Genomic DNA, 13,249 nt, shown 5'->3' with positions numbered 1-13,249 from the left:
GGGTATAGAGGAGGGAATGGCAACCCACTCCATTCTTTCCTGGAGAATCCCATGGACAGAGGAGCCTGGTGGGCTACAGTCTGTAGGGTCGCAATGAGTCAGACACGACTGAAGCGACTTAGCACACACACACTGCTGTGGGCTAGATCTGCCGAGGCAGTGCATCTGACATCCTCACAGCAGCCAGCCACAGGTAGGCACCCTTTACCCACTTTAGAGGCGCAGGGAATGGAGTGACTGGCCCCAGTCTGCCTGACTCTTTCCCTGCTGTTTCACACAGCCTCCCCAGTCAACCCAGCTTGGGTGGGGAAACCAAAGGAAATGCCCAGCACATGGTCATGTGGCTGACAGGAGAACCTAGTTTTCCCACTTCCACGTTTAGTATCTTTCTTGGTTTTTCTCTTAAGAAGGAAACGAACAAGGTACCTCCAGGGGTCATGCCTAGTGGAGAAGACAGTGTTCTCAAGTGGGCCCTCAGATGCCCCAGCTTCCTGCAAGCCTGGGATCTCCAGGTCACTGTAAAGTGCCCAGCTTCCTTCCCTGCATGCCCACCCTGAAGTCCTCCTGCTCTGCCCTCTTCTCGAAACTCAGGGGTGGGAAGAGGATTGTGATCCTTTAGGGTAGCTCTCCAGCTCCCAGTCCTAGGAGCCTGGTGGGTGTCAGGCATGTAGTTCCCTGTTCCCTCCCCCAGAGCCAGCCTCTCTGATGGCCGAGGCCCGTACCAGTGGGCAGCTCTACCCAGAGCAGGGAAGACCAAGGAAGAGAGGGTGGGGCCGGTGGGGACATGGCACCGCTGCAACTTACATTGCCCTTCTCAAACAGGTCGGTGTTATTCCTGCAGTTGTAGAGCAGCCGCTCCCCTGTGTCCCCCACGTCACCGTAAAGGCAGAGATAGACGTTGGCATCCGTTCCCGCACCTTCGAGTTCCCCAGTGCACACCGTCACGCGGTACCGGGCCACTGGCAGGTAGAGGGGGAGACCACTGACTGCCAGCCCCTGCTCCCAGCGCTGGCCCTGCTGCTCCCCACTTTCAAGCACTGCTTTCCCCTCCTCCATCCAGCTCTCATCCAGGGCTGACCTTGCTCCTTCCCTGGGCTGCCTCAGGACAATGAAGGGCCAGCTCAGCTGCGAATCTCTGTCCCAGACACTTCAGAGGTTCCTGCTCCTGGCTAATCATCAGAACTCCATGGGAAATGTTTATAAGAATTCCGATTCCTGGGCCCTGCCTCAGACTTCTCAAATCCTAGTTCTTGAGCTGGACGCCTAAAACTGCATTGTTCACAAGCTCCCCCAGGGGACTCTGGTGAAGCTGGCAGTGTTTGAGGACCACAGGTCTAATTCAAACATTTTGGCACTTGATTCCATTCCAGCCCAGTAGACTTTATTTTGCCTTAGGTTGTTCTCCAATTCATATGTTCCCTGTCTTCCTAAGAAAAGTAAGATAGCTTTTCTTTTGAACAAGACCTGAGCCTCCTCTTCTCTTCAGAACTCCCCAGTGCTAAGGACACGCCAGGAAGAGAAGCAGAGAGAAAGCTACAAAGTGCAGCCACTCCAGAAAGGGCAGAAGCATCTTCCCACATTGAAAATATACTGTCGGGGGCAGCCCACATCCTGCACATCACAGCCTTCCTTCCACTTAAAATGAGCTTCAAAGTGAAATTCATTAATTCATTTGCCCCCTGTTTACCTAAGCCTAGTAGGTGGAAGGCATTATGACAGGTGTAATGAGCAAGACAGACAAACTCTTGCTCTGTGGCACTTGCATTAGACTTGAGAATGGAAGACTGGAGAGGAGAGATGGACAGTAAAATCACGAATTAAGAACAGGGATATCTCTGAGTTATATCTGTAACAAAGCTGATACCTTGAAGTGATGCCACAGAGTGTGCTAGAAGTGAAGAGAAGGGTGATGGGGGGGTGAAAATGATTTAGAGATGCAGAAAAGCTTGCTGTGAGGAGGCAAGGCTTGGACTAAGATATTAGTGATACGAGCCAGCCACAGGTGCTGTGAAAGAAGAGGGTGCTGCTGTGAAGCCCCATTGTGGGTACGGAGACTATACAGTGGGGATGAGCAGCTATGTTCTAGGAGCAGAGAGAACAAGGCCGGTGTGGCTGGAGTAGAGGAAGCAGGAGGGGATGATGTGAGGTCCAGAAGTGAACAGGGGCCAGAAAGGGGCCCGTGATGTGTGACAGGTCAAGGTAAGACACGTGGCTTCCTTTGCTTATTGTTTTTAGTAGTACAGGAAGCCAGTATAGGGTTTAAGCAAGGGAGTAACTTGGCCTGATCTATGTTTTAAAGAGCATCTGGTTGCTACGTGGAGAGCCCATTGTGGGGGATGAAGGAGAGAATCAGAAAGGACAGTTAGTGGAATAATTACGGTAGTCTAGAAAAGAGAGAGGGTGCCTAGGCCTGGGGGTGCAGTGGAGATGGAGAGAAGTCAGTAGATTAGAGACACATTATTGAGGTAGAAATTAACAGACTCAGTGATAGATTAGATAGGTAATTAAGAGAAAGAGAGGAACTAGGGATGATTCCTGGGTTTTTGGCTTGGGCAACTAGGTGAATAGCATTGCCAAGAAGTAGGGACATCTGGGAAGAAGGATAAGTTTGGAGGTAAAATTCAATAGCTCTGTTTGTTCATTATACATCTGAGATGCCTATTAGGTCAGGGGTCCTCAACCCCCAGGCCAAAGACCGGTACCTGTCTGTAGCCTGTTGGGAACTGGGCCACACAGTAGGAGGTGAGTGGTAGGTGAGCAAGAGAAACTGCGTCTGTATTTACAGCCACTCACCCTTGCTTTGCATTGCCACCTGAATTCTGTCTCCTGTTAGATAAGAGGTGGCATTAGATTCTCGTAGGAGTGCAAAACCTGCTGTGAACTGAGCACGTGGGGGATCTAGGTTGTGCACTCCTTATGAAAACCTAATGCCTGATGATCTGAGGAGGAACTGAGGCAGTGAAGCCAGTGCTTGGGAGAGGCTGCAAATCAGATTAGCATTAGCAGACAGGTTGACTGAACAGAGGCCGTAATAAATCAATCGCTTGCAGACTCATACCTAAACCCTGTCGGTGAGTGGAAAGTAACAAGCTGCATCTGGTGGCAGGCTTTAAGTCAGAATCCAACACTTACTTTAGTCCATGCGTGGCCCACCCATTATTTTATTTACCACTTCCATCCATGCCTCTTTCTCACTCTGCACACTTTTCTCAGTCACAGTTTCGGCAAGCCCACAAGCTAACCCTAGCCAAAATGAGCAAAAAATAAACATCACTGGGGAGTTTCTTTGGAAATGGGTGAAGACCCAATGATGAGACAGCAGAAGACTCTGAGGCTGCCTGGTGGCTCAACTGGTAAAGAATCTGTCTGCAATGCAGGAGACCTGGGTTCAATCCCTGGGTTGGAAAGAGCCCCTGGAGGAAGAAACAGCTACCCACTCCAGTATTCTTGCTGGAGAATCCCCAAGGACAAAGGAGCCTGGCAGGCTATAGTCCATGGGGTTGCAAAGAGTCGGACATGACTGAGTGACTTTCACTTCATTTCACAAAAAGTAGGCTGCACTTCAAAGAAAAAACCAGGAATCCTACTTAAACTACACATTCATTTCAACAGGTGATTCACATTCTCCAAGCCCGTTTGGTAAAATATTTGGCAACCAGCTATCCAACAAAACCATGAAATCTTCTAAACTTCTTCACCTCATGGATACCAAGCACCCTGCATTAAAAGACAAGCCCTTGGAGTTTTTCAGAAGAAAAAAAAAATGTGAACACGAAGAACAGATGCAATTACTGAAGGGCACCACTTTATCGAACGTATCTGCACTGAGAGCATCATTCTTAGCGCCTAATCGCGTTGCTAGAGCTAGAAACCCTTTAATATTGGTGAAGAGCTGATTCTGCCCATGACTAAGGACATTGTTGTGAGCCTTAAGGAGAGACTGCAGCTCAAAAGGTGGTACTTGTTCCTCTTTTGGCCAGCACCTTAACTAGGTGAATGGATGAATGGATGATATCCCCTGAAATAGCAGGGGATATTGAGGTGCAACTGTTAGGATTAGAGAGTCACCATGATATGGAACCCAGGTTGATGAGTCTACCGATGATGACAACAAGGCAACAATGCTTGTTTTTGTGCGATATATTTTTCAGGAGGATGTGCACGAGGGTATGTCACGTGCACTTTGAATGACTACATATCAGGAAAACTGAATTGGTCATTCTGTGTCAGGACGTGCATGGACAGAGCAGATGCCATAACTAGACAACTTTCTGGTTTCACTACTCGGGTAAAAGAGGTTGCTTCTGACTGTAAAGCTACACACTGTGTCATCCATAGAGAAATGCTGGTTAGCTGAAAAATGTCACCTGAACTTAACAATGTTTGGCAGGTTGTGATTAAAATTATCAACCCCATTAAAGCACGTGACCTTAACTCATGTCTGTTTACGCAGCTCTGTGAGGAGATGGACACAGAGCTCACATGCCTTCTCTTATACACAGAAATGAGATGGCTTTCTAAAGGAAGATCACTGACCAGAGTGCTTTAGTTCCAAGGGCCACTCCAGAGATTTCTTCTAGGAAAACAGTCACTATCGGGCAGCACATTTTAGTGACACAGAATTGGTTGCAAAACTTGCTTACTGCGTGACATATGCAACCTGCTCAACAAGCTCAGTCTGTCACAGGGGAAAATGACACTGTTTCCAAGTCAGCAGATAAAGTGGCTGCGTTCAAAGCCAAACTGGAATTATGCGGCTGATGAGTGAACATTGGGATTTTTGACATGTTTCAAACATTAGCAGAGATTTTGAAAGAGACTGAGCCAGCAGCTTCTTTCTCCCAGCTTGCGCATGATCACCTATCTCAGCTTTCAAAAGACTTGGAGCATTACTTTCCAACTACAAAAGACTCACAAACTGGAAAGGAACTGATCCGTGAACCATTTGTGAATAAGCCAGGTGAGTTGACTTTGTCTATGCTAGAAGAGGATCAACTGCTTGAGATCACAAATGACGGTGGCCTTAAAAGTGTGCTTGGGACAACTTCAAATCTCCATACTTTCTGGATTAAAGTCAAGGTGGAATATCATGAGATTGCCAAAAAAGCGCTGAAAAGCCTACTTTCATTTCCAACATCCTATCTTTGTGAAGCAGGGTTTTCTGCAGCGACAGCAATCAAAATGAAATTACAGAGTAGACTGGACATCGGCAACACACTTTGGGTATCACTTTCTCCCACTGCCCCCAGATGGGACCAACTAGCTGCAGAAAAACAAGTTTAAGGCTCACCAATCCTGCATTGTAGTGAGTTGTATAATTGTCTCATTATATATCACAATGTGATAATAGCAGAAATAAAGTGCACAGTAACTGTACCTTGCGTAAATAATCCCCAAACCATCTCCACCCCAGTCCAAGGAAGAATTGTCTTCCTTGAAATCAGTCCCTGCTCCCAAAATGGATGGGGACTGCTGCGTTTGACGATCATAAAGAGAGGTCAAGATGGCAGTTGAACACGTGTGGAGGGTCAGGACTGTTGACATGACTTTCGTCATCATAGACATGTAGATTCCACTGGAAGTCACAGTGCCAGATGAGGTCCTCTGTGGAGAGGATGCAGACGAGGACTGTGGAGGGATGCCCACTTTAGAGGTCAAGCCCAGAAGCTAGAAACTCAGATGAGAAGCAGCAGCCAGTGAAGCAGAGGGATTTTGCTCTGAATCTAAGACTGCTCTAAAAAGTCTATTTTTTTTTTAATGAAGGGGCTATTAAGGCATTCCCAGATAAACAAAAACTAAAAGAACTCATTACTAGCAGACCTGCTCTAAAAGAAATATTAAAGGGAGTCCTTCATATTTGACGCTAGACAGTAACTTGAACTATCTTGAATAAAGAGAATGAGGAAAAGCAATGATAGAGGTATATTTATAGACAGTACATTTTAATTTTTGTTTGTATCCTTTTCTTCTCATATTTTATACAAAAGACAACTGCATAAAGCAATATATATATAAAATTGCATTGGTGGGTTTATAATGTATGCAAATGTAATTTGTATGGCAATATAGCATGAAGGATGAGAAAGAAACAAATCTACACCAGAGCAGAGTTTTTATATATTATTGAAAATAAGTTGGTATTAATCCTAACTAGAATGTTGTAAGTTAAGATGTTAATTGTAATTCCCTGGTATAATTCCCCAAGTGTAATTCTTCCCAATAAGAAAATAATTTATATAAATAAAAAGAAACAAGGGAACTAAAATGATATTTTAGAAACTAATACAAAAGAAAGAATAAGAAAGGGACAACAAAAACAACAAAAAACTTATGACATATAAAAAGCAAATAGCAAAATGGCAAACTTAAATCCTGCCTTATTAGTAATTACCTTAAGTGTACATGGACTAAATATTTTAATCCGAAGGCAAAATGTGATGATAATCCGACAGAGATAGGATGGCTCCCCCTACTCCACATTTGATCAGAAATCAAGGTTAATGATGCTACATATCTACCAAGAGTGAACATAAGATGATTTTTCATATAATGAGGAGTTCTGGGGAGAGCATGATAAACCTCAAGCAGGTCCAAAAATGGCTTGAGATAGCAGGGAGTGATGACTGGCTTGGGGTATGGTGGTTAGGGGGTGGGAATTTCTTCACATGGGTCCTTGTATGGCTTGAACTTTCCACCAGTGTGGAGGAAGGGAACATCCAGGCTTTCTCACCAAATTGCCCAGATATCAGGCAGAAAATGAGAAAGATTGGTGTAGCTGGAAAGCTGTCAGAGGTCAAACATCAAAAATAATTCATTCTCCGTATTACACGAGATTGACAGAATGAATAATGGATCTTACCATCTGATATGTGGAAGAGACACACTTTAGATGCAAAGACACAAATAGGTTGAAAGTAAAAGGATGGCTCAGGAAGAGACAGACACTCTGCATGACAGACTCTAGGTTCATGCACATCACTCCAAGTGACCCAATTTTGTCCCTTTTTATGGCTGAATAATATTCCATAGTATATATGAACCATGTCTTCTTTATCCATTCATCTGTCTGTGGACATTTAGGTTGCTTTCATGTCCTGACTATTGTAAATAGTGCTGCAATGAACACTGGGGTACATGTGTCTTTTTGAACAGGTATCCAGGTTGGGAAGAAGTAAAACTATCTCTGTTCATGGACAACATGACCTTGTATAATGAAAATCACGAGGAATCTACTAAAAATGATCAGAACCAATAAATGAGTTCAGAAAAGTCATGGCATACAAGATCAATATAGCAAAATCAACTGTATTTCTATTACCTTGCAATGAATAATCTGAAAATAAAACTAATAAAACATTTCATTCAAAATAGCATTAAAAAGAATAAATGAAAGTGACAGTTGCTCAGTCGTGTCCGACTCTTTGCGATCCCACGGACTCCACAGTCCATGGAATTCTCCAGGTCAGAATATTGGAGTGGGTAGCTGTTCTCTTCTCCGGGGGATCTTCCCAACCCAGGGATTGAACCCAGGTTTCCTGCATTGTAGGTGGATTCTTTACCAGCTGAACCACCAGGGAAGCCCCAAAAGATTAACTACTTAACAGATAATTTTTTTTAATATTTATTTGACTGTGCTGGGACTTAGTTGTGGCATGTGGGATCTAATTCCCTGACTAGGGATCAAACCCAGGGCCCCTGCATTGGGAGCGTGGAGTCTTAGCCACTGGACCACCAAGGAAGTCCCTTAACAGATAATTTAAGAAAACAAGTGAAAACAAATTAATAAGTCATGGAGATGTACTCACAAAGTTATATTTAGTTTCAGGTATACAACATAATGATTCAATATTTGTATATATTGTGAAGTGATCACCACAGTAAGTGGTGTAAGCAACTAACATTAATAATACTGTACTGCATGTTTGAAAATTGTGAAGAGAGTAGAAGGCAAAAGGAAAAGAGGGCATCAGAGGATGAGATGGTCAGAGAGCATCACTGACTCAATGGACATGAACTTGAGCAAACTCTGGGAGATGGTGGAGGACAGGGAAGCCTGATGTGCTGCAGACCATGCTGCCACAAAGAGTCAGACACAACTTAGCAACTAAACAACTAAACTTAGTATCTTAAAAATTCTCATCACAAGAAAAAAATTATGTAGCAATATATGGTGATGGATGTTAACTAGACTTACTGTGGTGATCACTTCACAATATATACAAATACTGAATCATTATGTTGTATACCTGAAACTAAATATAACGTTGTGAGTCAATTATGCCTCAATAAAAAAGAAAGAAATGTGTAAAACTTATACTCTGAAAACTAAAAAACTGTTGAAAGAAATTAAAGATGATTTAAATAAGTGGAAAAGCATCCTGTGTTCTCAAATTGGAAGACTTAACATCGTTAAGTCTTAACATCGCTGCAGTCTGTTGAGGTCTCATCTTTAAGCTGCAGTTGCATCGTTAAGGCAATACTTCTCAAACTGACCTACAGATAAAAATGAATCTCTGTCAGTCTTAGTTGACTTCTTTGTAGAAATTGACAAGCCATCTCTAAAATGCATATAGAACTTCAAGGGACCCAAAAGAGCCAAAACAATACTGAAAAAGAATACTAAAGAAGCAAAACAAGTGTTGGCAAAGATGTAGAGAAATTAAAACTCTCATACATCACTGATGGAAATGCAAAACGTGCAGCTGTTTTGAAAAACAGTAGGATAGTTTCTCAAAACTCAAAACAGAATTGCCACATAGCAGCAGTTTGACTCATGGATATATATCCAAGAGCACTGAAAACACATGTCCACACAAAAACTTGCACATGAATGTTCATAGTCACATTATTCATAATAGCCAAAAAGTGGAAACAACCCAAATGTCCATCAACAATTGAATGTGGTCTATCTACACAACGAACTACTATTCAGTAATTAAAGTAAACGAAATGCTGATACGTGCTACAAGGTGAATGGATGTTAAAAAACATTATGCTAAGTGAAAGAAGACTGAGCACCGAATATCTGATGCTTTTGCATTGTGGTGATGGAGAAGAATCTTAAGAGTCCCTTGCACTGCAAGGAGATCAAAGCAGTCAATCCTAAAGAAAATCAAGCCTGAATAATCATTGGAAGGACTGATGCTGAAGCTGAAGCTCCAATACTTTGGCCACCTGATGTGAAGAGACAAATCATTGCAAAAGACTGTGATGCTGGTAAAGATTGAAGGTTAAAGGAGAAGAGGGCGTCAGAGGATGAGATGGTTAGATAGCATCACTGACTCAATGGACATGAATCTGAGCAAACTCCAGGGGATAGTGAAGGAGAAGGAAGTCTGGAGTGCTGCAGTCCATTGGGGTCTCAAAGAGGTGGACACGACTTAGTAACTAACAGCAAAGTAAAAGAAACAGACACAAAAAGTCTTACATTAAACGATTACACTTATATGAAATGGCCAGAACAGGCAAATATAGGGACAAAAAATAGATAATTGGTTTAAACAGATGGCTAAGTACAGAGCTAGGGAGTGAGGTGGGGGAATGGGTGTGACTTCTATTGGGCATGTGGTTTCTTTCAGGGGCAATGAAAATGTTCTGAAAGTTGATAGTGGTCATGAGGCATGATTCTATCAATATACTAAAAGCCACTGAATACTTTAAATAGATGATTTGTATGAACTTGTATCATACCTCAATATAGCTGTTGTTTTTTAAAAATGAACACTACTCATCTGTGGTCCATCTGAAATGAAGTACCAGTCCATCAGAAATGATGTACCAGAAAGTTGATTTCAATGCACAAATTTTTTTCGGCCATATACCCATTTTATTTGGTGATATGAAGACATCTGAAAATTAAATTTGACCTTTAAATACATGAGTCTGAAGATATAATGTCTGAGCAAAAGCACTTGTTAGAAGAAAAGGTCAAGGACAGCAGCTTATCCAAAGACCTGCCTGACTGGGGCTGGCAGAAGCAGCCACTGAAGCCAGCAAGGGGGAAAGGTCTTGCCTCCAACACTGCCTCTTTGGGGGACAGCACCTGGCATTCAACCGTTGCTGTCTCTCCAATCAGCTCTGCTAAAATGCAGAAGCTACGTGTTTTAAACGTTCAGACTGAGCATAAACGAAGCTGATGTTTTTGTGTTAAGCTCCCAACGATAGGCGTTGTTAACAGTAATCAGAACAAATAGCGGTAACTGGATTGAGTAATGAGACGGGGAAGCACAAAAGGGAAGGGGGCATGCCTGTCTCACTCATTCGGAATTTTGATGAAGGTAGTTTTGCCTTTTCCAGTTGTAACTATTAGACCCTTCCCAGAAGCAAGCTGATAAGGGAATTCAGAAATCCCTGTGCCTGGGAATTCCAGTCCCCTTTATTCAGGAGTTCAAAGGTCTGTTTGCCTGGACGTTGTCAGGGGTCTCAATCCTCTCTAGGGGATGGGGCCCTCCCAGCCCACCTGCCACTAAGGTTTCGAGCTCCTTCCTGGCGAGAAGCCTGCGGGCAATTAAAGATGATTTTAACTGTTAGTTATCAGCAGTGAAAGACTTCAAACAGACAGTAAGTGCTGGAGCCTCTTGTACTTTAATTTTAAAATTACAGCTCAGCCTGATTAGCAAGAAGCTACAATTTTCAGCACTTGAGCCCAGTGGTCTCTTGCCCGCTCATCAGTGGTACGAAATCACTTCTGCTGGGCACACACTGGAGAATGCTAATTTTATCGGTTTTACTATCTCATACAGCTCCTGAGGGAAAGGCAAGGTGGAAATAAATTGTGGGCTGGTGAGTGTTTTGTCCGTGTTTCCTGGTCTGCATTAATCAGTGCGATCACCTCCGGTGGCATCCTGGCTTTCAGACATGGTGTTAATTGCTTGTTTGACTGGCCCTTGTTTTTTAAGTAAACTAGGAGTTTACTTACAGTTTACAGTTTCAAACCTAGAGAATTGGTTTTAAATTGGTATTTACTCATCTTACATTAGCCCAAGGCTCTCCCTAAGGGATTTCCAGGAAGCCCTGCATATTATTCACTAGATCAGGATACCAACCGGGGAAGTGAGACATTGCCACCACCTCCATTTATTGTTACAAAGAAGCATCCAGACCAGAAAAGGAGATCTGAATTCCTGTAGAGGTGAGTGAGGACATGGGTATGTTCCAGGAACAAGAGAAATTTATGTGGGCCAAAAAGAACAGTTGAGGGAAAGAAATTCAAGTTGGTATGGGCTCCAAAGTACTGTCCAGGACCCCCAGAAGACATTAAAATGCCTTTATAGCCAGAACAAACAGCTCTTCTGTTACAAACCCAGGTCTTGGGACTCTTTAATCCATAGAAATTGGTAAGAGGCCAGAAAAGAAATTCAGGCAAGGCTTTACAAGTGCCCTTGCTTGCTCTCCGAGGAGGGCAAGCTGGTTCCTTAAACAGGATGAGAGTAGTGGCAGATCGGTGGCTCTATTGGGGGAGAGGCTCAGGTGGTCTGCCCACCCCCTTGGTGGTGCTGTGTGCAGGGGTCATGCCCAGTGTCCTGCTTTTGCTCCCTGTGATTCAGAAATGGCAGTTGGTTTGTGGCCTTTTTGTATCTGTGGTTCATAATTGCCCCGACTGCTGTATGTGTGCAGTTATTTTTAGTCCCTTGTAGCTTCCTTGTATTATGTTGCTGGAGGTGCAAGCACTCCAGTAAAGGCTGCCAGGTCTCAACTTAGCTCACTTCAATCCAATACTAGTCATTACAGAATTTTTTTAATTGCCATTGTCTTGTAATAGTATCACAGAAGGCAAAAACAAACAAGAGCATTTTTGTATGTAATCTATAGAAATGCTCTTCCTCCCCATCCCTCCCACCATGATCTCTTCTAATCTTTCAAATCCCTACTTCCAACTCTCAGCTTCTTCAGCAGGAAGCTCATCTCCCCACTGTGTCCACAGCATTAATTCAAATCCTGCCGGTTCCACCTGCAAAGTATTTCTTGAATTTATGTTCTCCTCTGTAGTCAACTTGGTCCTTGCCCAATTTCAAGATCTCGTCTTCTCCCCGCTGGATGATTTCTTAAAGACCTGTCCCTAAAACACACCCTCCACACACCCACAAGTCCTTGACAGAGCAGGAGAAAGAGAAGAAGTAGAGAAGAAGGAGCTGGGGGGAGTTCAAGTTCAAGGGTGGTATACGTGTCATCAAGGTCATGAGAAGCCTAGGAGCGCAGGAGCCTGACTTGGAGGTGGGGGCTGAGTCAGAGCTCGGAGGAGCAGCTCTGTGGGATGAGCCCGAGTCAGGTCCTGAGGAGTGGCTGCTTGCCTGGGAGGGAGGTGAGGGCACCAAAGCAGACGAGGACTAGCATGCAGACGAGCAGATTTTCCACTCGGACACTGATGAGTGGAACAAAGCCTCTCAAGTTTTGATTTGTGCAAAAATCACTTGGTGTGCTTGATAAAAATACAGATTACCAGGCAGAGCCCTCAGAGAGTCTAGTTAGTATTAGCTGAGATTGGGCCCAGGCATCTTTGTTTTAACAAACACTCTGGGCAATTTTGATATAAACAGGTCTTGACCACACTTTGAGAGATACTATCTGATGCAGGCTGAATTGTGTCCCCCTCATATCCATATCCACTCCAGAACTCTTGCCTGGAAAATCCCATGGATGGAGGAGCCTGGTAGGCTGCAGTCCATGGGGTCACTAAGAGTCGGGCACTACTGAAGCGACTTAGCTGCAGCAGCAGCAGCATATCCATATGTTGAAGTCTGTGGGAAATTAACAAGATGGCGCCAGTCAGGCTCTCTCATTTCCCCCCTCCCCACTGCCAGGCTCTCATGCCCGCTGGCCCCATGTCCTGTAAACAATGACTTTGCAAGGCTATTAACAGCCGAGACCACTTATAGCACTGCGCATGCGCATCATGAGGTACTCAACTTGGTCATAGGCTACTTTGTGCAGTAGGCCTATATGAGCTTCACCTGGAAAGGCCCTGAAGGGTTGGATGTGCTTATGTTCAGTTCAGTTCAGTTCAGTTCAGTCGCTCAGTCGTGTCTGACTCTTTGCGACCCCATGAATTGCAGCACGCCAGGCCTCCCTGTCCATCACCAACTCCCGGAGTTCACCCAGACTCACGTCCATCGAGTCAGTGATGCCATCCAGCCATCTCATCCTCTGTCGTCCCCTTCTCCTCCTGCCCCCAATCCCTCCCAGCATCAGAGTCTTTTCCAATGAGTCAACTCTTCGCATGAGGTGGCCAAAGTACTGGAGTTTCAGCTTT

The 13,249-nt window shown here is 44.1% G+C and overlaps 1 protein-coding gene across 1 annotated transcript in view; it reads right to left on the bottom strand.

The window, feature by feature from the left end:
• LOXHD1 (lipoxygenase homology domains 1) overlaps positions 1 to 13,249 on the bottom strand; it is a 209,124-nt gene that overhangs the window by 120,203 nt on the left and 75,672 nt on the right. The window contains 1 exon segment of the mRNA XM_010842013.1: positions 805 to 959. Coding sequence (XP_010840315.1) covers positions 805 to 959 — 155 coding nt within the window.

Source organism: Bison bison, unplaced genomic scaffold (assembly GCF_000754665.1).
Source record: "Bison bison bison isolate TAMUID 2011002044 unplaced genomic scaffold, Bison_UMD1.0 scf7180017864170, whole genome shotgun sequence".
In the NCBI taxonomy this organism is placed as follows: Eukaryota; Metazoa; Chordata; class Mammalia; order Artiodactyla; family Bovidae; genus Bison; species Bison bison.
This window is presented reverse-complemented; position numbering and strand designations above follow the sequence as displayed.